At 31.9% G+C, this 26,408-nt stretch overlaps 3 protein-coding genes across 3 annotated transcripts; 2 read left to right on the forward strand and 1 right to left on the reverse strand.

Annotated features, from left to right (window-relative positions):
* Positions 1–42: 42 nt before the first annotated feature.
* Positions 43–13,106, forward strand: LOC134722181 (inositol monophosphatase 1-like). Its single transcript, XM_063585763.1, has 8 exons — positions 43–108; positions 4,929–5,000; positions 6,372–6,505; positions 7,647–7,797; positions 8,777–8,885; positions 10,542–10,647; positions 11,346–11,497; positions 12,348–13,106. Exons 2-8 carry the CDS (start codon positions 4,935–4,937, stop codon positions 12,455–12,457), a joined length of 828 nt encoding a protein of 275 aa, XP_063441833.1. The 5' UTR covers positions 43–108; positions 4,929–4,934; the 3' UTR covers positions 12,458–13,106.
* Positions 13,107–18,173: 5,067 nt separating this feature from the next.
* Positions 18,174–20,024, reverse strand: LOC134723108 (toll-like receptor 6). Its single transcript, XM_063586747.1, has one exon. The coding sequence runs from the start codon at positions 20,022–20,024 to the stop codon at positions 18,174–18,176; it is 1,851 nt and encodes a 616-aa protein (XP_063442817.1).
* A 3,512-nt stretch (positions 20,025–23,536) lies between these two features.
* Positions 23,537–25,482, forward strand: LOC134723864 (uncharacterized). Its single transcript, XM_063587409.1, has one exon. The coding sequence runs from the start codon at positions 23,625–23,627 to the stop codon at positions 25,098–25,100; it is 1,476 nt and encodes a 491-aa protein (XP_063443479.1). The 5' UTR covers positions 23,537–23,624; the 3' UTR covers positions 25,101–25,482.
* Positions 25,483–26,408: the final 926 nt, after the last annotated feature.

Below are 26,408 nucleotides of genomic sequence, written 5' to 3' on the forward strand. Positions count from 1 at the left end.
ATATATATATATATTAAAGACTTTTGTTATTTCTTAAACCAGAATACAATATTATCATTTACGTGTGTCGTATTTATCAAGGGAGAACACTCGGTAACACAGAAACCGGTAAGTGGAAAAACGTTGTTTAATTTGGCAGTTTAGTGGCTGTAAGCAGGTTAAAGTTGTTGACTAGTAAGTTAAAGTCTGTGATCCCCCCTCCACCAAAAAAAATCAAAACAAGACAACATGGCAAAAAATAAATAAATAAACAAACAGAAAAATTCAGATTTAAACATTTGTTAAACATGTTAAATAGACATGTCAAATAGACAACCAGAACTGATAACACAAATTATTTTATGATGAAGGTAAGAATGTTCTTCTGTGAGGAGTGAAATGGTCATATCTGCTACTGTTGCAGCTAAATTTGATAAAATTTCACTGTGTTTAGTCTTTAGTCTTTAGAAGTGTCAACTTGACACTATAATCTCTCTGTAATTTGAATCACACTGGTAAATTTACGTCACTTTTGTATAAAACTCATTGGTACATTTGTATTTATAATGTGGCACTGCAGAAAAAAAAAATGTAACTAAATAAATAATTAAATAATTAATTACCCCAAAAAATTAAATTAAAATTGAATAAATAATTAACCCTCATAAAACCTTAACTATCTATTTTGTGAACCTTCCAGTATCTTTAATAAAGACCCCTAACAAATGTTGAATATCTTCTATGTGATGTTTGTAATTATCATTTTCTGTTGTTGCTAACAATACTTCAGATTCAAGTGTTAGTTTTGCTGTTATGAAGTAGAGTGCTGAGCGGAGTTTTTCTCTAGCCTCCTCATAATTTTCACAATCCAGTAGGTAATGGTCAACTGTTTCTACTTGTCCACAGCTGCATTTGTCAATGAGTGCTGGGCATATTGTTGATTTGTAAAAGTTTAAATTGCAATATCCTGTTCTTAGACTAGTAGTTATTCTATATATTTCAGTTGACGGCTTGTCTTTTGGAAGTGTATTTTTTACATTTTGTTGAAAGGCATAATATCTTCTTCCTTTATCACTGGTGTCCCATCTGTTTTGCCATTTTACCATAACACTGTCTTTTGCTCCTTTTTGTATATCTTGTTTTGTAAATATTGGAATGCTTTGTATTTTTTCTGCCTCCTGTGCTGCCTTTTTAGCTAGTTGGTCTGCTAGTTCATTACGGTACCTTGTATGTCAGCGTGTCCAGGGGTCCATTCAATGGAAACAATGATTCCTTCAGATTTAAGTGCCAATATACCAATTTTAATATCATGAATAGTTTTGCCATAATTATCTGATTTCCAATTTAAAGTTAAAATTCCAATTGCTGATTGGCTGTCTGAGAAAATTTGGATGGATTCAGTGTTTTTTCTGTTGTTTGGAATTATAAGAAAATCTATTACTAGCTTGATAGCTACTAATTCCCCTAATAAAATAGATCCTCTATTGGAAACTGGCTGGGTTAACTCCACATGTTCTGTGCTGTTTGATATTAAAATAGCTGCCCCAGCACCACATGGACCTGGATTTCCTTTGCAGGAGCCATCAGTGAAAGCTAATGTTGTATTATTTTTAAGTTGATGTATTTTTTCCAAAATAATATTTTTCCCCTGAAATGCTTGTTCCTCTGATCTAGACTTTGAACTTCCGAGATTTTTCCAATACTCTGGTGGTGATTTTGAGGCTGCTAACCCTCGGAATTCAAATTGAGACTCTATACAGTCAGAATCAATCTCTGTTGACCTTTTCATGTCTTCAGCCTGTAATACCATTCTTCCAATTGGTGAGATTATTTTTTCAGGTTCATTTATATTTTTTCAATCTTCAAAAATTTGTTTAATAGGCAAAATTGTGATTTGTCAGAGCAAGGATTTGTATAGTTAAGACGAGATGTTCAAACAGGTAAAGCAGAGATGATTTACATTCTTGTTTTGATCTTCGTAATAATTAAGTAAGAAAATGACGTTATCGTTATGCGTTACATTTCACACGAAACAGAAGTCCAATTATTTATTAAAATTGTTTTTGTCTTTAAGTTCTAATCATTTCCGGTCATATGTGAAACATGTGACTAACATGTGATCACGCCATTACGGCCGTATGTACGAAATACTAGGTCTAAACATTGTTTTTGTTTCCAACGGGATGTTAGCAAACATAATCTGTAGACATGTTTCGTCTTGTTTAAAAGAGGAAAATATAATTTTCAAAGAGATTGCGCCGGGGGTCTATTATTTTTCCTATGTGCATAATGTTACATACGATCTTGTGTGAAAATAAATGCCCAATGACTTGACAAAATCGATTTCAGATTTGACAGACGTTTAAACACACTACGTTTCCCAATAACAATGTAAAGGGTCCTTGGAAAATTCAATCGAAATTACGTCTCTTATCATAGTGCCGATCTTCGTTGGATTGATTTTGCTTCAGCAGTAAATATTACTGGATATTTTAGGTGAATAAAGATAATTAAATGAAAAATGCATGTTAATATACGGTTACACTTGGAATGTACAAAGTTGGTAACTTTGTCACAATTTATAATTATTTTTTTCTATTCATGTTCTGCAAACACTTTTCAGAAACGCAATAAACTTGTCAAAGGAAAAGTAAACTTTTACCAGGCATGACTTGAAAGGAAGTACTTTATTGATTTTAGCCCACTAAAGTAGGTTAAAATGTGGAAACCATGTAGATTGTGTACAGGTCACAAATATCACATGGTGCCTATTTTAAAGATTTTAATTCAAAGTTAAAAGTTTTTTTCTTTACTGGATTTAAAGAATTTTACATTGCCAATGATTTGGAATAAATTTTATATACATGATATAACTGGAATTTCAAAACCAAATATAAATATTTTTTTTTGGCCAAAACATCAAGATACAACGATTATGGTATCCTGTATCAATGAAGAAAATATGGAAAATTCTGAATAAATTGTACTAATTGTTTTCAAAACAAGCACATATTTAGGAGTTTTATAATACTGTTACATTTAAGATGGATTTTAAGAAAAAGTATACTGTTCAGATTATTTTAAGCAGATTTTGCAATAAAATAAAACTAAAAAAATGCTTTCGGTTTCTTATGGATGTATGGTTTCCTGTCACTTTTAAAAAAAACTTTAATATAACATTGAAAATAGATTTTAAATATTAACATGAAGCAAGTAACACTAGTAATGGTGTTTATTTATGCCTTTTGAATTATATTGTGCAAAATAAAGAAAATAAAGATTGGTTTCCTGTTTGGTTTCCTGTCGTGAAACGGTGAATCAAAATGTATTAATTTTTTCTCGAAAAACTCAATTGTTCCATTCATACTATTCTAACACCAACACAACCCACAAAATAAAAGTTAAAATTTTAGAACTTATAAAAAAGGATACAAAAAGAAACCAAAGGCCGAATACCAAATTATGGTCCATATTCATGACTTGATAGATAAGATCAGCACATGTAGCCATAAACTGTAGCCATAAACTGAGAGTTGTAGATTTGTAGCATAACTGGTAGTTTTGAGAATATAGAATAGATACAAAAATAGGGTTTTTAATAATAATAATCTGAGCAAGTAAAACACCGATTTATCAATATACAAATATTATAAAATTATAAAAATAGATAATCAATTTCAGCTGTACTACATATAAATTTTATTATAAAATGATATAAGCAAAAAATTTCTAATACAGAGAATCAGCATGTGCCATGCTGACATAATTTTCCTGTTTGCATGATTCAGGAGTTAATATTGCTTTTCAGACAGCTGGGCCATTATTGAAAAAATGTATCAGCCCAGTTTGGGAATAAAAGAATTGAAAATCAATAGATGTCAGATGGTTTTCTTTAAGATGGATAATTTTTAAGTTAATACAATAAAACTTGTGTATAGATATACATGTAAGTTAAAGTGGTTTGAGTGCCAATGTGACAACTATCCATCCAAGTCACAATTTGTAAAAGTTAATCATTATCATGATTATAGGTCAAAGTATGACCTTCAACATCATGACCACGGAGCCTTGCATTGGCTCACACAGAACAGCAATGCAAGCTGCAAAGGGCCTAAAAAATTACTAGTGTAAAAAAATTAAACCATTCAAACAGGAAAACAGATGGTCTAATCTATATAAAATAAGAAACAAGAAAAACATTTATGAACCACATCAAAAAACAACAACCACTGAACATCAGACTCCTGACATGCCTGACTGGACAGCTGTAAGCAAAAGCAGTGGGTTTAAATGTTTTTATAGGGAGCCAACCTTCACCATAACCTTGTGTATTTATTTATATTACTATCCAACATGTGTCCAAGGTTGCACTAGCCTTTTAAAAAAATGGATAAATGAACATATCAGTTTATAAAAAAGAAGATGTGGTATGATTGCCAATGAGATAACTATCCACAAAAGACCAAAATGACACAAACTTTAACAATAATAGGTCACCGTACGGCCTTCAACAATGAGCAAAACCCATACCGCATATAGTCAGCTATAAAAGGCCCCGATAAGACAATGTAAAACAATTCAAGGGAGAAAACTAACGGCCTTATTTATGTAAAAAAATGAACGAAAAACAAATATGTAACACATAAACAAACGACAACCACTGAATTACAGGCTCCTGACTTAGCATGTTTAGTTTTGATTGCGACATTCAGGATTGTTTTATTGGATGAACTTTCCTCCATGGTCCATCTTTAATCCATGGAGCTCCATGTACTAGTACACTTTCCAACAAAGAAAATAATTTGATTTCAGTATTGTAATTTTAAAACTAGATTCAGACTTACAGAAGTGAGTTACAATGAAGTCCAGACGCCAAACACACATCAATGATATACATACAATACACATGATACAACTGACTTAACAATATTGTATATTTTATTTTGTAGAATATCATGTCTACTGCAGAAATTCAAGATTATTTAAAGACAGCTACAGGGGTAGCCAAGGAGGCAGGGGAGGTAATTATAAACTAAAACAATGTCATTGATCATGTTGATAATCTATATATTCACATTTTTTAATTGGATTAAAAACCTATGATGAATTTAAAAACTAATTTATAAGGTAAAAATAAATTACAAAACTTTCCTATAGTGCTAAATTTGTTTTGATTAGTTTCTTGATTTTGCAATTCAGTACATTTTGTATGTTGAAATGATGGTATACACATGGTATAATTATGATCCGCAACTTGACTCAAATGTACAAATGAATATAACATTCTCTAAAATGTTTACAATTTAAGACGACTAATGTGTTGAATTGATACTTTTTGGTCTCACAATTTACACTGCATTGTTATTTATCTTTTCCCTGCCAAAATATTCCAATTGAATACTTCAATAGTCTTCTAAGATATATATGTTGTTGAATAGAAATAATAGGATACCAACTCCCCCAAAATGTGAAAAAAAAACAGAAAAATTAATTTACTGTTACATAAAGAAAAATTGCATCAAGTTATATAGAAAATTCAATAAAATGAAAATAGAAAGACAGACAACTACAACAAAAAATAAAAAAGTTTACAAATAAAAAAATAAATAAAAAAAACATGCTAAGTGTTTTGTTGAATATTAGCAGTAAATATAAAAAAGAAGATGTGGTATGATTGCCAATGTGACAACTCTCCACAAGGTACCAAATAACACAAAAATTAACAACTATAGGTAACCATACAGCCTTAATCAATGAGCAAAGACCATATCGCATAGTCAACTCTAAAAGGACAAATGACAATGTAAAACAATTGAAACGAGAAAAACTAATGACCTTATTTATGTACCAAATACGAAAGAAAAACAAGTATGTAACACATTAATAAACCACAACCACTAAATTACAGGCTCATCACTTGAGACAGGCACATACATACAGATTGTGGCAGGGTTAAACATGTTAATGGGATTCCAACATGTCCAACCCTCCATTAACCTAGGACAGTGGTGTAACTATGCAACATAAGAACAAACTTTAAAAATTAGTTGAAAAAGGCTTAAACATCCCATCAGATGGATAAAAATACATATTCTATAAATACAAGTGGACTTGGCCAGGTACTTGTACATCCAAACAACAAAAAGACAATAAGTACAGATCAGAGATTACTCTCAGTTACTGATAGATTAGTCATTAAACTGTCATTTGAATTCTGGTAGCATCATTGGCTGCTGACATGACCTGTTTGGATTGATATTCATATTAGTATATATCTCATTATTTAGTTGGACAAGGCTTGTTGTATTTTAAACATTGAGATTGATAATACATGGGTATGACTCAATGATCAGACATTCATTGTCAGAATTTACCCAAGATTTATATTCCAGGTAGTTAGAGAGGCCTTTTACAAAGAGAAATCATTACAAACTAAAAGTAATTACGCTGACCTAGTGACAGAAACAGATCAGGCCGTAGAGAAACAGATAATTAACTCATTGAAAGAAAAGTATCCAACTCACAAGTAAGGATAATAATCATTATGAGGCGACATATCTCAGTTTAACATTAGAAGAATGAAGTCCCATGTCCCATTTGCTTTTAACACACACAAATACATTACTGTGGATTCATTATTTTTCATGGGTACCAATTTTCTTGGATTTAGGAAAATTTTCATTTTGCTGGATATTTGATTTCGTAGTTTTGCTGAAGACTGCATACATTTCTATATAACATTTGTAATTCGTTCCACAATGAAATTAGTGGTTCCTAGGTAACGATGAAATCCATAAAAAGTGATATCTAATGAAGCCACAGTAGTCTGCACCGTTAGCCACTAGTCTAATAGATGCTCCTGATCCAGACGAGTAAAGTTTTATTCAGACTAGTAAATATTTGCAAAACTTTCTTATGACACATAAGGAAAAGGTGAACATATCCTTCTTCAGAATAGTTTTTGGAATAATTTGGGGCAGACTAATACATCACTGTGTATGTTGTGAGAGAGTCAGAAACCTGGATATTTATATAAATTTTAAATTCCAAGATAAAGTGCTTCAGTGTTGATTTAGAATAAAAATAATTTACAAAGGAACTGATATCAATCTCCATATATGCATTTATTGATCTTAATTCAGATCCTGTGTTTCCAAGCTTTTCTTAAAAAAAGAACTAAAAAGCAACAAACAAATGGAAGTTTTTAACGACCTTGACTGGCTGAAAAGCTTTATTCTACTTCATGTTTTAAAAGACCACTTGGGATTGTCTGGTTTTGTTGGAATAATACACACTTTCAAACATTTGAAGGCTGAAATTTCATTGGTTGATGAAATAATTAATACCAAAACAGAATGTAAAATAGAGTGTTGTCAGATCCTTAGCTTGTAATCAAAGCTTATCACAGGAATTGTATTTAAATCTGAATGAATTTTTGGTAACTTTTAGTAAAATAATGAACACTATTTATAATCCCTGGTGTAGATCACATTGTCAATATCTAAAGAAGACTGCTTCATCTTTAGCCATATCAAATCATTTTGAAGTTTTGATTGAGGAACATTTTATATGTTTGTTTCATATTCGTCATTAAACTACTCAATATGCATGAATTATTTTCCACTGGAAGTAAACAGCCTATGGTATATTAGCCCTTCATTTTATAGATTTATTGGTGAGGAATCAGTAGCAGATGGTCATAAAACAGAATGGACAGATGACCCTACATGGATCATTGACCCCATAGATGGAACAACGAACTTTGTACATCAAATACCACATACATGTGTGTGTATAGGACTATCTATTAAAAAGCAGGTATGACCTTGATTCCTGACCTTTGTACATCAAATACCACATAAATGGGTGTGTAAAAAAACCGCTATTAAAAAACCGGTACGACCTTGAACAACTAGCTTTGTACAATAAATACCACAGACATTTGTGTCTATAAGACTCTATAAAAAAACAGGAACAACCTTGAACAACAAACTTTGTACATCAAATGCCACATACATGTGAATGATAGAACTCCCTATTAAAAACAGGTACGACCTTGAACAACAAACTTTGTACATCAAATGACACATTCATGTGAGTGTATAGAACTCCCTATTAAAAACAGGAACGACCTTGAACAACAAACTTTGTACATCAAATGACACATGCATGTGAGTGTATAGAACTCCTTATTAAAAAACAGGTACGACCTTGAACAACAAACTTTGTACATCAAATGCCACATGCATTTGAGTGTATAGAACTCCCTATTAAAAAACAGGTACGACCTTGAACAACAAACTTTGTACATCAAATGCCATATGCATGTGAGTGTATAGAAGTCCCTATTAAAAAACATGTGCAACCATATACATCAATTCTTAAAATCAATAGAACTAAATGTTCAATCAAGGTACTGTTGAGGGAAAAGCATATTTTAAATAAAAAGCTGTTTTAAGTTTGCAAATACACCACAAGTTGCACAAGAGAAATTTTTAAAACAAATTTGATATTTATGGGTACTTATTTTAAAATATTGAGTAAAACTTGTATTGCACGGTTATTTGATATCATGGATATAAGTCTACATTCAAGCTAATAGAAACTATTACTTTTAAATTTGTGGTTCAAAGATACTAAAAAAATGTCTGAAAATAGGTATCCTTTGAATAATAATGAATACTTCAATTTCTCTAATGCTTACATTTACAAGAGTGCAGCTAATTCTTTGAAATTAATTTACATTTTAGAACTGTTCAATTCATGATAATTATTATTTCTATACATTGTACTTTAGATGGTAGTTGGTGTGGTTTATGCCCCGATTTTAAATGAAATGTATACAGGAGCTAAAGGACTGGGAGCCTTCTGTAATGGGGAACGGATATCTACTTCTCAACAAAATGGTAACTATGTCGGAAATAACAAAATCCATATAAAAATTTGTTTAACCCTAGAACACAAGTACTCACCAAATCGAGGAGGACCAAAGTCCTTAAACCTGCTATTGTTTTATAGATTTCATTGTAAGCTACTTTACTAAATATCAGTTTAAAGATAGATGTAAAGGAGTTATGGATAAGTTTCAATTTTATCATTTGATGCACAAATTTAAAGTTGATATCAATAGTTTATGCATTTAATTATTTTGCAAAGGTATAGAAATGTTTTGTTATTTTAATGCATTCATGACATTTATTTCATTGGAATGTTACAAATGAGTAGGATTTTTATTTATATGCCCTTCAATGATTGATACATTATAATATCCATGGGTTTATCAGAGTACAAGTTCTAGAGTAATGAAATAGAAATCTTCAATTCCCTGCTTTTCATATTGTGCAATGGATATTAAATATGCAAATATACTTTCACAGAGTCACATGATTTTTTGGACAATGTCACAAATATTGAAATTAAGCACTCCTCAAATTTTCAGCTCAATGGTTAGTTGTATGAGAATTATTGGACATAAATCATAAAAAACTAGGCAATTTTTATTTGTCTTACAAAAGCTCAAGTTTGCATTCATGAATATGATTTGAAAATTAACATGATAATAGGTTTTATAAAGACAATATAAAAAAGAAGATATGGTATGATTGCCGATGAGACAACTATCCACAAAAGACCAAAATGACACAGACATTAACAACTATAGGTCACTGTACGGCCTTCAACAACTTTTAATCTTAAAGATTTTCTGACATCTGTAGTCATTTTAGAGTTGTAGGACTTTGACTATCAATAAATACTGTAAATTCAGAAATTATTGTGTGCATTTATTATTGCGATTTGTCATTTTAGACTCAAATGGGATTTTAATTTTTTGTGATAATGAGAAAAATCCTAAGTAATTCATTTTTGAAAATTCAAAATGCAAGTTTAGATTATTGCTTTTATTACCCACATTTTTTGCAATTATAAAAACATCGCAATGATTTCAGACTTTACAGAAAGTATATTTACATACTTCTTTGATAAAGTTCTAAATTAGAGACATGTGGTTCTTACTTGCTTTAAAAACATAGAAAGTTCTAAGCGTCACATGAAAAAACAATCCTAGGTGACACATTGGTCATGGTAAAACAGTCCTGGTTGTCACATGGGTCATGGTGAAATGCTTCTAGTTGTCACATGAGGAAATTTACTTTTAGATACTTATGATTGTTGATTTTAACCATGTTATTAATTTCATCTCAATTTCTCAACCTTTTCAAATATCAAGATGCTTGAAAAAGTTACCTTTCCTATTGGCTCAACCATACCACTCATTAAGTAGTTAATACTCCACCCTACAGACAAGTTGTCAAATGTGATGCTATCCAAAATTTTTGGGGAGAACACTCAACAATCTTCAGCAAATTAAGCTTGAAATTGTCACACGTAAAGAATAAGACACCTGTTGAATTTTGTATTAGTAGATCAAAGTCAAGGACAAAGTGCCTATGATAAGACTAAAATCATTAGTGAACTAGACAAATTTATTGAATATCTGTATTGGTACACTTAAAAATAAAAATGAATAATAATTTATCTTTTAAAATGATATATCTTTTCAGACATGAAGCAGGCAATTATATATCTGGAAGGCGGATCCTCAAGAGAACCAGATGTATTAAGAAGAAAATGTAATATTTATCATAAAGTTGTTGAGACTACTCGTGGGTATGTTTTTAAGATAACTGTGAAATATTTGTCATTATGTGATGTAGATGACTTACTTTCATTCAAGTGACCTGTTCTTACATTTAGTACAACTTTTGCTAAATGTAAATTGAAGACTCACTTTGTTTCATTGATATTTTATGTAGGTCATATTTCATACAGTTATAAGTTTTTATTCAAAGCTATGTTGCTAAAGTTATGTTAATGTGGTCATGATAACATATGTATACCTATATTATTACCTAGTTACTACAAAGCAAGTAAAAACCATACATAGTAACTAAGCATTACAAAAAAAAACTTTTTAAAAATCCTAAACATCCGTTTTTTTTTCACTCTTTGATTGAATTTGGATTGCTAATGGTTACTAAGATATTATATGAACTCTGACCAATATTGTAACTGGAAAGTACACAAGTTTATTTTGGCAATTTTTTTTTGTAAATGTTCAGCTTCTACAGCATTTTTTATTAGATTTTCTTTTTCTCTTTATTTTACTTTTTGTATTAAATTTGTTTTGAACTTTTTTCAGAAAATAGATTTATTTCGAGATAATCATTTGTGAATTGGCAACTGTCTTCAATATTTTATTCTTTCTAAACAACTAAACAAATAACTTTAGAATTTACGTTTTTCTTTTAAAACCTTGAGTCATTCAGGGGAATCAAACCTTTTATATCATTTTATAATTTCCACAGGACAAGAACATTAGGTTCAGCAGCTATGAATATGGTAAATGTGGCCAAAGGAAGTGGTGATGCTTATGTAGAATATGGTTTACATATCTGGGACTTTGCTGCATCAGGGGTGATACTGTTAGAGGCTGGTGGTGCTATGATTGATCCCGCAGGTAAGAACCTTGGACTTAACCTCATAAAAGGGGAGGGGGCTTACTGTCAAGGCTAGTGGTGCTATGATTCATCCCGCAGGAAAGTACCTTGGACTTAACCTCATCAGGGTGGTAGGGGGGATACTGTTAGAGGCTGGTGGTGCTATGATTGATCCAGCAGGAAAGTACCTTGGACTTAACCTCATCAGGGTGGTAGGGGGGATACTGTTAGAGGCTGGTGGTGCTATGATTGATCCAGCAGGAAAGTACCTTGGACTTAACCTTACCAGGGTGGTAGGGGGATAATGTTAGAGGCTGGTGGTGTTATGATTGATCCAGCAGGTAAGTACCTTGGATTTTACCTCACTTAGGGGGGTGGGAGGGGGGTACTGTCAGAGGCTGTTGGTGCTATGATTGTGTTCATGTTGTTAAAGCAGTCGCATTTATCTCATTTTCAATTAGATTTTTTGGCCATGCACCTTCAGTCATGGTTCATTGACTTTGATCGTTTTGTATAGTTAACAGTAATGCCATTTTAGTTTCAACATTTGTATGCTACCATTAAATTATGTTACAGAAAAGACATATCTATGTGTCAGCAGTTTATTTAATTAATTAAAATTGAGAATGGAAATGGAAATTGAGGATGTGTCAGAGGAACAACTACCCAACCAAAAAGCAGAAAAAAGCAGAAATAAAATTGAGAATGGAAATGGGGAATGTGTCAAAGAGATAACAACCCAACCATAGAACAGACAACAGAACAGAAGGCTACCAACTGGTCATCATTGCAGTGAGAAAATCCCTCATTTTACGAGTCCTTGCATTGTAGGTATTATTATTCATGTAACATTTTGTTTATATTTAACAGGTGGTCCTGTAGATTTCCTTAGTAGAAGAGTTCTCTGTGCCTCATCACAATCTTTAGCAGACCAGTTATCTACAACCATCCCAGAACATATAGAAATGGAGAGAGACTGAAAATGGCAGACTTAAACAATAAATGTTAGATTTAGCAAAAAAGTAAGGGTGGTCCTGGTTAATTCTAGTGCAAATAAACACTTAGTGCATTAGTAGGAAGAAAAATTAAAGTTTATTTTCTATGTTAGTTCTAATAATAATAAAAACATTTTACAATCAGTGAAAAACATGCAGTGATCTACAGAATTCCAATTTTAGCTGACCAACAGGGTTATTGTTTGATGTCTGTCCTGAGCTTTTAAACAAATGCCTTATGTGAGGATGATGCCTTGTATACTAGCATTGTAAGGCTAGGTAAAGGGACTCTTGTTCAAATTTCTCAATAAAGCATTTCTAAAATGGGTTAAATAGGATTGCTTGTTTAATGACAGTGGGTATATTTCACAGTGGGTATTTAGGTGCTTAATTAGGGAGCCTTGGAACTATGTTGGTTGGTTGCTGGCTAATTAAAATTTTCATCATACATTTTATAATGGTTAAGAGAGTCTTCTATCACTTTTGATGTTATAGATATATGTTGTTAATGTTATATGTACTATTTTATTTTTTAGAAGTTATCACTATTTATTATATATTTGCTGGTCAACATTTTTGTATATGTTTTTTTTATAGAGATAATTATTTTATATTAAAATAACAGTACAAAATAAAGTCACCATTTGTTATTTTTCTTTGTAAGTAGTGAGACATGTGCAGCGCTGCAGAATAATGACATTGCATTAATTGATGGATGCTCTTTGTGTGTGTCTCAACCTGGGATGAAATAGTTATCAAATGTACCAGGCTTATAATTTTAATACGCCAGACGCATGTTTTGTCTACATAAGGCTCATCAGTGACGCTCAGATCAAAACAGTTAAAAAGCCAAACAAGTACAAAGTTGAAAAGCATTGAGGATCCAAATTTTCAAAAAGTTGTGCTAAACACGGGAAATTTTAGAACATCAGTCATAGGGATGACAAAACAGCAGGGAGGTGTTAAATATTTGTATATAAAGTTTCATACGTTCAAGGTAGTCTTTGGGAATTCTTGATACCTTTTAAACAGATGCCTCTGAGAATGATGTCATATGTCCATTGCTTGACCTCATTTTTATGGATAATCATCTCCTTAAAAACAAGTTATTTTTTCATGTGAATTTAAAAAAAATAGATTATTTAAATTTGGTATATAGGATCCTTGCAAGTTTATATATTCAACAAACAGGGTGACCTGGACATGATCCACTTTATAGAAAATAAATCATGGTTTAATTTTGTTATCAAGTCCTTATCTCAGATTTCATAATCAATATGTAAACAATGTTTGGAAGGATTTTAAGGCATACATGTCCATTCGGGAGATTTGATTTGACCATGACCTTATTTTTATGGATAATTTTTCAATGTTAGGTTTTCATGTATTATAAAAAAGAAGATGTGGTATGATTGCCAATGAGACAACTATCCACAAAAGACCAAAATGACACAAACATTAACAACTATAGGTCACCGTACAGCCTTCAACAAAGAGCAAAGCCCATACCACATATTCAGCTAGGCCCCGATAAGACAATGTAAAACAATTCAAACGAGAAAACTAACCGCCTTATTTATGTAAAAAAAATAACGAAAAACAAATATGTAACACATAAACAAACGACAACCACTGAATTACAGGCTCCTGATTTGGGACAGGCACATACATAAATAATGTGGCGGGGTTAAACATGTTAGCGGGATCCCAACCCTCCCCCTAATCTGGGACAGTGGTATAACAGTACAACATAAGAACGAACTATAAAAATATTGTTCTTTATTCTCAAATACTTTAAAGCAATTAGTCAAATATATTTGGTATATATAATGATTGTAATGTGTTTATGTCTGCCTTGTATGGTCATCTTACCTTACCTCAATTTCATGAGTAAATGGTCAATGCTATGTTTTCATAGCTAGTAGATAGATATAAGAAGTTGTGGTATGAGTCCCAATGAGACAACTCTCCATCCAAGTAGAAATGCCTTTACGTAGTCAGATCTATGTCAGTTGTTTCCCACTCGTTCCATTGCTTAATACGATTGATTTTGTCAGTTTGTATGGACCATCTCTTTTATGACGGGTGCCACATGTGGAGCAGGCCACCTTCCGGAGCACATGAGATAACCCCTAGTTTTTGGTGGGGTCGTGTTGCTTATTTTTTAGTTTTCTATGTTGTGTCATGTGTAATATCGTTTGTTTGTCTTTTTTCATTTTTAGCAATGGCGTTGTCAGTTTATTTTCAATTTATGAGTTTGACTGTCCCTTTGGTATCTTTCGTCCCTCTAGTATTTACCTTAAAGTATGATATTTTTGTTTTTTATTATACTTTTTCGATTATATGCAACACAGATTTTCCCTAAAGATTGATCAAGTCATGCCCCCCAAAATGATGTATTTAAGCTAGCCATGAGGATCTCTTGGTATTTGTGTTCTCAAAAATGCGATTCATTTTGGTTTTCCAAACGGTTGGACTCTATCGTACCTGATGATGGCTATACCAGAAACACGTGTTATGTACAGCGTATTCACATGACTTGATTTATTAGCATCCTTGTAAACATCAACCCTTCTTAAAGGAAATCAGGAAAAGAATCATGAACTTTGGAATATAAGTATCAACTTAAGATGAAAGTTTATTATGAATTTACGTTTCATGTCATTTGGGGCCCTTTATAGCTTGTTGTTCGGTGTGAGCCAAGGCTCCGTGTTGAAGGCCGTACTTTAACCTATAATGGTTTAATTTTTAAATTGTTATTTGGATGGAGAGTTGTCTCATTGGCACTCACACCACATCTTCCTATATCCATGTAATACATTTATCACATCTTGTAAACAAGGAATAATCTAAAGGAACTAAATATGTAGGTGAATTAATCTTACTTGACAAAGACAGATGGTACAAATGCATTTCCTACCATTTTAAAATGTTTCAAACTGAAAGAAGCGATAAGTACTTTAACCTTTCCGTTTCTTAGTTTGTGCAATGAATGTCAACGTGAATTCAACTATATGAGGTATAAGTTTTTACGTTCACTATACTAGTGATTGACATTGCAGGACAAACAGGTGCTCTTTTGTGACGCTTGACTTTATCTACCTGACTTTCCCAAGATGAAAAATAAAGCCAGTCAAATTGAAGCTACTTTTATATTCTTATACCAATTAAGTTTGAAAAATCGAGACAACTAATTGATCAGCAATTTTTCATTACCAAATTAAATATATCTTTTTCTTTTTAGTAGATTTATATGGTATCAACTAGAAACAGATAAGGGATTTAATAAAAATGTTGTTTTTTTTTTAATGAGATTCTACACCTGCTCTTCACCGTAAATTTAAACACGCTTAATATAAACACAGATTACAACACTTGTTTTGTTAGAATTTGGTGCAGTTGGTCATGCCCTACTGAATATGATTTAAAAACAAGGTCAAATTAAAACAATAACACATTTTAACAAGGTTGACATTGATGTCTACTGTTTTAAAAGAAAGCTTTTGGCTATTTTGTTTGTTTAAAAAAGTAAAAGATAACGAAAAAAATCAGACAGATAATACTTGTGTGCATCAATTTTGATAAAAGTTGCCTACTTCTTTAAAAATTATGCACATATCAACACAATGCTGTTTTACCATTGAAACAATAAATAATACCAGAAGTATTATCTGGTACGCCAGATTAACGTTTCATCTACACAAAACACATTAGTTGTGCTTGAATTAAAACAAAATAATTGAAGGCCAAATCATTAACTAAGTTAAGAAGCATAAGACCCATAAGAAAAGAAACATTAATGTTCCTACGAATTTTAACATTATATGCCCGGTAAATTATCAGGAAATTAGTGTATCAATTATAAACTCATTTAAGATACAAGAGTTAAAATTTCGTACGTCAAACGCTTGTTTATTCTACAAAAGACTCGGCAGTGACACTCGAGTTAAAAACGATATTGAGTCTAAATACATAACGACATTGAAGGTCACTGAAGAAAAAATCAATTCAAATACAGCTTAAATGTCATAAAAAATAAAAATTACGAAAATACTGATTTCTGAGGAAAATTCAAAACGGAAAGTCCCTAAACAAATGGCAAAATCAAATGATAAAACACATCAAACGACTGGACAACAACTGTCATATTCCTTACTTGGTACAGGCATTTTCAAATATAGAAAATGGTGGATTGAACCTGGTTTTATAGCGCGTAACCTTTAACTTGTACGACAGTCGCATCAAACTAAAGATAGGCGAAAGATACCAATTTGGATATTCAAACTCGTAAGTCTAAGACACCTTCACAATGTCATGTCAACAACCGAAAAATGGATAAAAGAAAAATAGCAGTACACAAAAAAAAAAAAAAAAGTAGAAAACCAAAGATTGAACAAAACGAGCTCCCACCAATTACCGATGGGGATCTCAGGAGTAACAGAATAATAAGAGGATCATTTTCTACGTCATGTTGCTCCTGTAAATACAAACCATATGATAATTCTAAATCGGAAGGTCACATTCTGGGAAAGGTGAAGGTCACAATCGAGGAAAGGTGAAGGTCATAATCGAGGAAAGGTGAAAGTCACAATCGTGGAAAGGTGAACGGATTGTGGTTACGAAAATTTGTTTATAAATATTTTCGTCGTCAACTCGTGATGGTGTCTATCCATTTTCGAAAAGGATGATTTTAACAATGCAAATTTGAACTCTTTGTTCAAAATATTACCACAATAAGTGAAAAATATCCGTTGTCCTTTGTGGTATAAATAAAAAAAAAACGAATTTATTCCGTCAATTGAATAAACAAAGGCAACAGTAGTATACCGCTGTTCTGAAGTCATAAACCGATTTAGAGAAACAATACATGCATTACACATGTTATACTATCAAACATATTACTTTAAATGACACGCACATAACCTATTCTTGAAGAGTTTTATTGTATTCGTAAGCATCATTGTACATTTGTAAATACAATATGTAGTACATAACTACTTAAACATCAGTACAACAATATTAAATTGTTCGTCGAAATTTAACTCAGGCTATAAGGATATTTAGACAACACCGCCTGTACTGTGTCCTCGAGACAGTGCCAGGCGCTCGAGACTACACGGTCGTACTTATCAATATACAGTACATGTATATAAAACAAAAATAATTTTAACTTTGCTAGAAGATATTTCACAATGCATATGATCGAAAGTTTTTGGTTTACACTACATTGAAATAACTTCGTGAATCTGAACCAAATCAAGAACAGTGTTCTCATGCTGTTACGAAGAAGACGACAAATACAGTGTTAGGTAAATAAGTTTTAACAATTCATTGTGAATTTCTCCCTCAGTTTGCTAAAAATTTCATTAATCCCTTTCAAATGGTTTATTAAATTTATAAGAACAAGTGCGGCTGTTTTTGACAATCTTTTTGACAGTTTGTGACGTCTTGACATGCATCCTTCACTATAATTGTGACGACATTTGTCACAAGAGGGTAACACACTTAGGATTTTTGTTGATTTCTTTAACACAGGAAGTCTAAAATATAATCTTGGAATTAATCGCTTTAGGTATTTACATAATTTATCAATCATATTGACAAACTTGATAACAAATCATTTGAATCTAAAACAACACATCTCGTAGGTTTTCATAATGTTGCACAATTAAACCCACAACAACGATTTGTTAATATTTTTTTAAGTGTTATGTCTAAATGATATTGCATATTTTAGTTTATCCCAAAATAACACATCTCCAATTTTAAGATAGGTTTGAGAATTGAGACAACTTTTCAAATCAGGATCAATATTATCCAAAGAAATATTACCCTTCAACACAATTATCAAATGACGACCTTTATCGTGTAAACTTTTCCTCAAAGCTGTTCGGAACTCCATCATACACCATTCACTCCTCAAGAAATCATTGGTTATAAGTAAGATGGTGTGATAGCTGTTTTCAACACTGTTGTATATATTATCAGCTATGGTATTACCAACTATAAAATCTCTATGATGAAGACAGAGACTGCATGCTTTCCCAGCGTCATCTGACTCCAACTTAGGTAAAGCTGTATGTATAACCCATTCAACATCTTTCTCGCTGTAGGCAATAAATGCATCATACTCTTTTTCAACGGCTGTGACACTTCTGAGTTCACATGGACATTTTATATTGAGTCGAGTAAACAAAATAACTTTGATCATATTCCTGAAATAGATTGTCAATAAAGTTATAATGATCAATGTTATTGTTATGATGCTAAAAACAACTACTTGAAAGTTTACAATTGTCTCCTTGATACAGTTAAGATCTGTAGCGGACATATTTAATAGCTTACGTCCACGGAATTTGGAGGGTTTTGAACACTCTAGCGACCCAAGGTAATCATAAACTTTTGGCATAGTCTTTGAAGTTAGATATGCCATTACTTCAAGTACTCCACAATCACATACAAACGGATTTTCACTGATGTCGACTTTAACAAATTCATGAGTTGAGAATGAGTCTATCATATGTTTTGTTAGTGAAGTTATATTATTACGCCGTAAATCGATTGTTACGACTGATTTGTTTTTTCTCACAGCTAATCCGTAATCTGGTATCATAGGAAGGACTTGTATGTTATTTTTAGAAAAGTCTATATATTCCATTACTGGGAATCGTCGTTGCCAGCCTTGCATTTTATAATAAGTGTCAAACATCCCATTATTAGAAAAATTCAATATTTTGAGACTTACTGCAACGTCGGTATACAAAATCTTATTGATGTCATTCTTTCTAAGGTTCTCTTTCTTCCCACTCATTTCATAAACCTCAAGGTTGTTGTACAAACAGGATCTCTTCTGTGTGTTAAAATAATAGTTATGTTGATTGAGTGCAGTGCTGAAATCAAACAAATGCTGGTTTTCTAAATCTTCAAATGTCACATTTGTCCCCCTCTGAATAATTGAAAAAGCATTTTCCGGTCCACATTCTGCAGCTCTTGTTATAGGCGAGTTTGCTTTTGGTATTGAGTCATATAAGTCTCCAACCCTTTGACTAATAATGACGTTGTCCATTTGAAGATATTTAATTGTGTCGGGAATGCTATTTATCAACTCATTCTTGTAATCGGCTCTGTAATCTTTGATTCGACAGTCTTTGATGTAAATACTATTTAGTTTGTCAGCTCTGAACGGCCAGGGAAAGTGTATGATACCATCTTCACAAGTAACGGATACGTCAAATCTTATATTTGATGATACTTTATCTGTAAAATTTCTAAATTCTGATAACTTGATACTGGAATCACCTTGAATAACACATACAATGTCAAAGTAACTGTGTCTAAGATGTGATATATTACATAGCCGACTCCAGTTCTCATGACTTTCAAACTCATTCATCACATCAGAAAAATTGGTAATTTTTTCTATGGAATTATTCATCTGCTGTTGTTTTACAACCCAATTATCATTCCTTTCGTTTGTTACGGTAACGATATTAAGTTTAAGTCCAAATAAAGGAAAAATATTAAGGATTGTGATTGTGACATAGTATCTCATTCTGAACCGTTTCCTTGAAATGTATTTCATGGGAAACAGGATGTATCTTGATCCTTAAAAAAATAAACTGAACAAAAAAAGCAGATTAGAATGCTCTTAGTCTATTTCGTTTGTTTTTCTACATTTCAAAAGACATAAATAAGGATAATAATGGTGTGAACAAACTTGAAGTAATGATAAATAAGAATGCTAACGGAACTGTGTACTATCATTTAGTAAAACGTATAGTTCAGACAGTTGTAAAGGATTTCCACAATCTAGTTTAACATTTTTTTAGTAATGATAAATAGGTAATATTTAATTAACAACTGTAAAAACAAAAACAAAAATATTACCAGTCTAGATTAAAACCTTCGCGGATACTGTTTTTTTTCAAAATTGGAAAACATCACATTGATTGCAAAGCAAAGCTTAAGAAAACAGTTCATAGCAAAAATTTGTTTTTGATTTTGTGCCATATGGTATATCATTACAAGAAAATTATTGTTTACGTTCTGTATGCATATGCTTTTTGGTAGACAATTATATGATTTGTTTTTTTCTGCACATCCATCAAGCCAGAGAAGCATTTAACAATGTAGTTACTTATTTTCTATTATGTCAAAGAAAGACTGTTGCTCCATAGAAATCTTATTTTTGCGTAAGATAACAAGGATTCATCATTTTCTTTTTCGAATAAGCAAACGGCACTATATTGTCTTTATGATTTAAAAATATTTTTTTACTGTATTACCTGTTATGGATTGTATGAAAAACTTGAATATAATTGTTTCAACCTTTGTGTTGTAAATGTAAGGCTTTCAATGACAGTGACCGTTTTTCCACAATTGCGTTGTACAATTGGAGAATGGGAAAAAATTCCAGCTAAATTAGTTCATTATTGTTTCTTAATGCACTTTGTTTGTTTTGGCGGTAGTAGACAATAGAACTCCTGAGAAACTAGAGCAATTCTTGAAAAGGAGCGACCTTCAATTTCTTGGTAGATCTTTGATATTAAGTTTAATTTACGATCACGTTTGCAATCGGCTGCCTTGATAATTTTTTTTAAAGATTTTTGGGTCAAAAGCATCAACACTAAAGGTAGCTCTGAAAAATAGTAGAGCTGAGATTACACGAACTCTAACCCCAGGTCACCAAATGTCGTACCATTCCTAATAAAAATATATGCGACTTATCAAACTCGGAAAGAGTGACATAACGATGTTGCTTTTTCTTAGCTGAAATGTTTATCAGTTTCAATTTTTCTGAAGCACTAAATCCTTAAAACTATCGGGAAGCAATTATACTACCACTTGAAAGAAAAAGAAATCGTTTGTGTCTGTATTTCCCAGAAAAAAAAAACCACAAATACTTAACAATAGATCTGTCAGAAATTTGTAAATTAGATTCGAATAAAATACTAAATTGAATATCCTGACAGATTATTATAACTAGAATAAAATTATATTCATGACATGAAAGCATGTTAATTCAAGTTTACACTATGAATGATAGGGATTGCACATATACCGTAATTATTGAAACCACGTTTCAGAAAAAAAGTTATCAAACAAATTTATTTCGTTTACCTTTATTCATATGATGCTGAGGTCAAAAAGGCACTTCTTAGGAAGACAGAAAAAAAGCTACCAGTATCCTGTAACTTTACTTTCCGCTACATAGATTATGTTTTCTTACATTAAATTATTCCAAATTTGATAATTTAAATGTTGAAGGAATCTATCTCATCGAACTTGAGATAAAGAAAACAACTCAAAAAGTTAAGTCTGCTTCATTTCTTAAATTAAATATTCAAATTAGCTTATGACAATAGAGATGATTTCAGCTTCTTAATTATGAACTTTCCATTTTTATATAGCAATGTTCTATCAGCGCCTGCATACGGATTATATATCTCCCAGTTGATACGATACTCTAGGGCTTATATTTCATATCATGTTTTCCTTGATAGGGTGTTGCTACTTATAGAGAAGCCACAAAACCACGAGTTGAAATTGGTAAAACTTATACTTTCGAAAATTTTACGGACGCCATCACAATTTGGTTGACCGTTACTAAATACCCGTTTCACAGATGAAACCGGATATGTAACTATTTTCGAAACTATAATCCCGTCCCCATTTTCCGAACGTGACCCTTCCGAATTAGACTTATTACCGGGCTCTTACTAAAAAAAAACCCACTACAAGTGGTACATGTTGAACAGTATCTACAATATAATCTGAGATCAACCCCAGCTTTTGGTGGGTTCGTGTTACTCATTCTTTAGTTATATATGTTGTGTTTTGTATACTTTTGTTTGACTTTTGGTCTTTTCTTTTTTTAGCGTTGTCAGCTTAGTTTTAATGTCCCTTTTGTAACTATTGCCTGGCGGAAAATTAAAAGACATCATTGTTTAGTTAAGACCTTTTAGCCGGTTTTTTTTAGACGATTTACAAACTTCTGTCACCGTACAGCATACATTGATATTTACAAAGAAAGAATATCAATTTTGTTAATTATTTTGTTTATTCTTGTGTTTTCATTTCAGAAGATGGAATTGCTTCCTGATAGTTTTCGATCTTTTGTTACCATATGCTCGTTTAAAGAACGTCAATATTTCTTAAAACAAAAGTAATTCTCAGAAAAAAGGAGGTTACAGACCTTGACAAATGAACTATTATATATTATGATTTATAACCCGGATTTTGATACAGATGATTCCAAGAATTGTAACAAAAAAGGTATTATTAATCTAGCTGCGTGTTTATATGAATTTAAATATTGTAAAAATGAAAAGTTTACCTGCTAGTTCGTTTGATTCAAGGTTCATAATTTGAACATGGTAAGTATACTTAGTTTAATTGTGGTTTATTTGATGCTATTGTTTACGTATTTAGATTTAATACATGATGTGAACACATATTTAACTTATTATTGTAATCATTCGTTATCAATAAAATTATATAAATCCATACCTGATGGTAAGCTGCGATGATTTAAAGTGAATAATAAATTGTAATATTAAATAAATCACTTTCCGACCAAATCATTCAGTGATTCTCGAAGCCAAAGTTATAACGATTGAAATCATTGATCACACCATTTAATTCAAAGCAGAGAATATTGGAGTTGGGTAATTTTGGTTTTTTACTTTTTTTTTAAATTTAATTTTGCAAGAAGTAACATTTTGTAAGTTAACAGTGAATACTATTATCCTCAAACGGTGTCTTTAAGACGTTTAGTATAAATTTACCAAATGTTTTATCAACAATAGTAGATTCTGCTCTGTATTTGTGCAGTATGACATTTAAACAGCTAGGGATGTCCCCTAAAATATTATTACGTACCCATGTACAAAAAAGAATAAAATATCCGTCTATTTATAACCATGTTCTGCTGAACTAAAGGAAATACAAAAGAACTTTATTCGAATAGTCGACGAAATAAAAACAAACATTGTATTAATATGATAATTCTAACATTCAAACTTGCAGATGTTTTCTTTGTTTGTCCTTTAACAGTTAGTTTTAGTACCGTTGCTCTCCCAATAGTGCGAAGAAAACCACGACGGTTCCTAAACACAGTAACATAGCAGATACAGATACAGAATACGGCATTATGGGTTTTTGTTCGTATCAATCATTATGTGTTGGTCTCCTACTGTTTGTAATATTTGCTCATCACGTGACGACTGAACACAAAAACAAGATTCAATCAGCAAAGAAATTCTCTCAACTATCAGGGTATGTAGCAGATAATACTACGTTGTCTATCTTACAACCATGGCAACAGTTTTGTAAGGAAATAGATTTACCAATACAAGACAAACCTGGTGAATACTATACCGAGATTATTTGTAAAGTCAACAACAATGTTTTAAACTTTCTCGATTTTCGACGCTTTACATCCAGAATTAAAGAAGATACGTTATTTTCCGTTGACATAACGTGTGGCCATAATGGAAGCGTTTTCTTTCCATACCCGGGCCGAGCACGTCTCCTCCATTCATTACGAATATCAGGCTGTATTTTGAATGGATTTACATCCGAAGCCACATCTGATGATATTGATACAATACCTGATAGTATGAAATATTTCACTTTGGTCAATTCAGTGATATATATGACTCAAAATGATTTTCAACAGTTTCAAGGAGCAAAACATTTGACTAAGTCTTTTCAATGCGGTAATGTAAACGCTATTAAAATAATTGAAAACAGTATATCTTGCTGGATTGGTAATGAGAGTAAACGTTCAAGATTAGAAACTTTTCAAGTGCGACCTAATTTCCGTGAACGCACCTGCACCTATAAATATCTTCGACATTTGCAGAAAAGTTTTTCAATAATTCAACCATTCACTAGACAGATTGATAAATCTATGTATCCTAATATTGAAATCCTCAACTTTAGTGCAGCTAATGTGATTGAAACACCAAAACATTTACAGGAATGGAGGCTAGGAGCAAAGGATTTGAAATATCTAGATCTCAGTCACAACCTAATAGAAGGTGTTTTTCCTATCATATGTTATGATAAATACAAAGGTGATAGCCCTGAAGGATTTGTAGATTTACGCTATAATAACATATCATCACTCACACAATACGTAATAAGAACATGGTTACGTGATATATGTCATAAACTAACAGTTGATATACGAAATAATCCGTTTATGTGTGATTGCGGTGTAAAGAACTTTCAAAACATTTTCCAATATATAGACAATCAAATGGCATCATCATATTATGATGTGAGAGAAAATAATTTCTCTCGTTATACATATCTGTATGATCTTAAATGCTACAATCCACCTTCACTGCGGGGGAGAAAAATTTCTAAATTATCACTTAGTGAAATCGGATGCAAGCCTAAATTACAAACAGTAACAACTGTTCCATCAGGGCTTATTATAGTAGTGATGCTTGTTAGTTTTTTTCTTTGTGTGTGTCTTTTTGTTGGTATCAGATATAGAGAACAAATTGCTGTAAGTTGTAGTAAGTGGCTTAGTTCTTACTGTCGACCATGTTATAATTTCACGGTTTCTAAGAATGACAATGTGAATGCAATTAACTATACTGATATGACTTTTTAAATGTTTATGTAAATGATTGGAGCCCTGAGCTTTCAACCCTACGTCACAATCACATCAGTAAATGATTGGAGACCTGAGCTTTCCACCCAACGTCACAATCACATCAGTAAATGATTGGAGCCCTGAGCTTTCCACCCTACTCCACAATCACATCAGTAAATGATTGGAGCCCTGAGCTTTCCACCCTACGTCACAATCACATCAGTAAATGATAGGAGCCCTGAGCTTTTCACCCTACTTCACAATCACATCAGTAAATGATTGGAGCCCTGAGCTTTCCATCCTACGTCACAATCACATCAGTAAATGATTGGAGCCCTGAGCTTTCCACCCTACGTCACAATCACATCAGTTAATGTATTAATAAAACCATCGATATTTATTGTTTTAACTGAATACTCCATCTAATATTTATACCGCATAGCCAACAATGGTCTCATATAGTTTTGACAGAAGTTATCATCTCGGACATGATTTCAATATTCGACTGCAAAACACCAAAGGCCAATTCAATATAAAAAAATGTAAGCAGATTCTAAATTCTATGTCAAAAAGGTTTTTGGGGTACGACAAAACAAAGCATCAGTGGAATGGTATTTTTATTCAACCTATTTTACTACATGACAGATACTATATATAGGTAGATGATAGTTATCAAAGGTACCAGGCTGACAATGCATTTAATACGCCAGATGCGCGTTTCGTCTACATAAGACTCATCAGTGACGCTCAGATAAAATCTAAAATATGCTGCAAATAATTCATATATTGAGCAGATACTCTCACATTTAATAAAGCGTAAAATCGAACAAGCGTCTCCGTGAAGGGAACATAAGGCATTCACATGTGTTGGTAAAATGAAACAAAGAAGCATACTTTTGGATATTCCCCATTATATAGTAATTTGAATGAATTATGTCTACTTTAGGACAACAGTAAAAATGACACTAGCTTTCAACCAGTCCAAATTTATGATACTTTATGATACTTTATGAATAAAGTGTAACGAAGTATAGCTCAACGAATTGTTCAATAATTCTCCTTTATTACTTAGTTCATTTAACTTTTTACTAATCATTTTTTTTTGGGGGGAGGGGACTTTTTGTTATTTTTCCATATAAGAAATGTTTATTCACATAAAACAGCATCAAGTACAACGTATAAAATACATATATATAAATCAATTCATAAAGATGTAAGAAATCCTGCTTCTGATAATTGTCACTGTTGATCTATAGTATATAGTAACGTCTTGTGCAGGTGTTGAAAAAACGTAGATTTTTTTCCCATAATTTTAAAGGAAATCCT

This window comes from Mytilus trossulus, chromosome 6, assembly GCF_036588685.1.
Source record: "Mytilus trossulus isolate FHL-02 chromosome 6, PNRI_Mtr1.1.1.hap1, whole genome shotgun sequence".
Classification (NCBI taxonomy): domain Eukaryota; kingdom Metazoa; phylum Mollusca; class Bivalvia; order Mytilida; family Mytilidae; genus Mytilus; species Mytilus trossulus.

What these genes read in the sequence shown, in the direction of transcription:
- LOC134723864 (XM_063587409.1), top strand. Translation starts at nt 23,625, where the DNA reads ATGGGTTTTTGTTCGTATCAATCATTATGTGTTGGTCTCCTACTGTTT.
- LOC134722181 (XM_063585763.1), top strand. Translation starts at nt 4,935, where the DNA reads ATGTCTACTGCAGAAATTCAAGATTATTTAAAGACAGCTACAGGGGTA. An exon ending in GACTATCTATTAAAAAGCAG is followed by an intron (nt 7,798 to 8,776) that starts GTATGACCTTGA and finishes ATTGTACTTTAG; the next exon opens with ATGGTAGTTGGTGTGGTTTA. An exon ending in GTTGTTGAGACTACTCGTGG is followed by an intron (nt 10,648 to 11,345) that starts GTATGTTTTTAA and finishes TAATTTCCACAG; the next exon opens with GACAAGAACATTAGGTTCAG.
- LOC134723108 (XM_063586747.1), bottom strand. Translation starts at nt 20,024, where the DNA reads ATGAGATACTATGTCACAATCACAATCCTTAATATTTTTCCTTTATTT.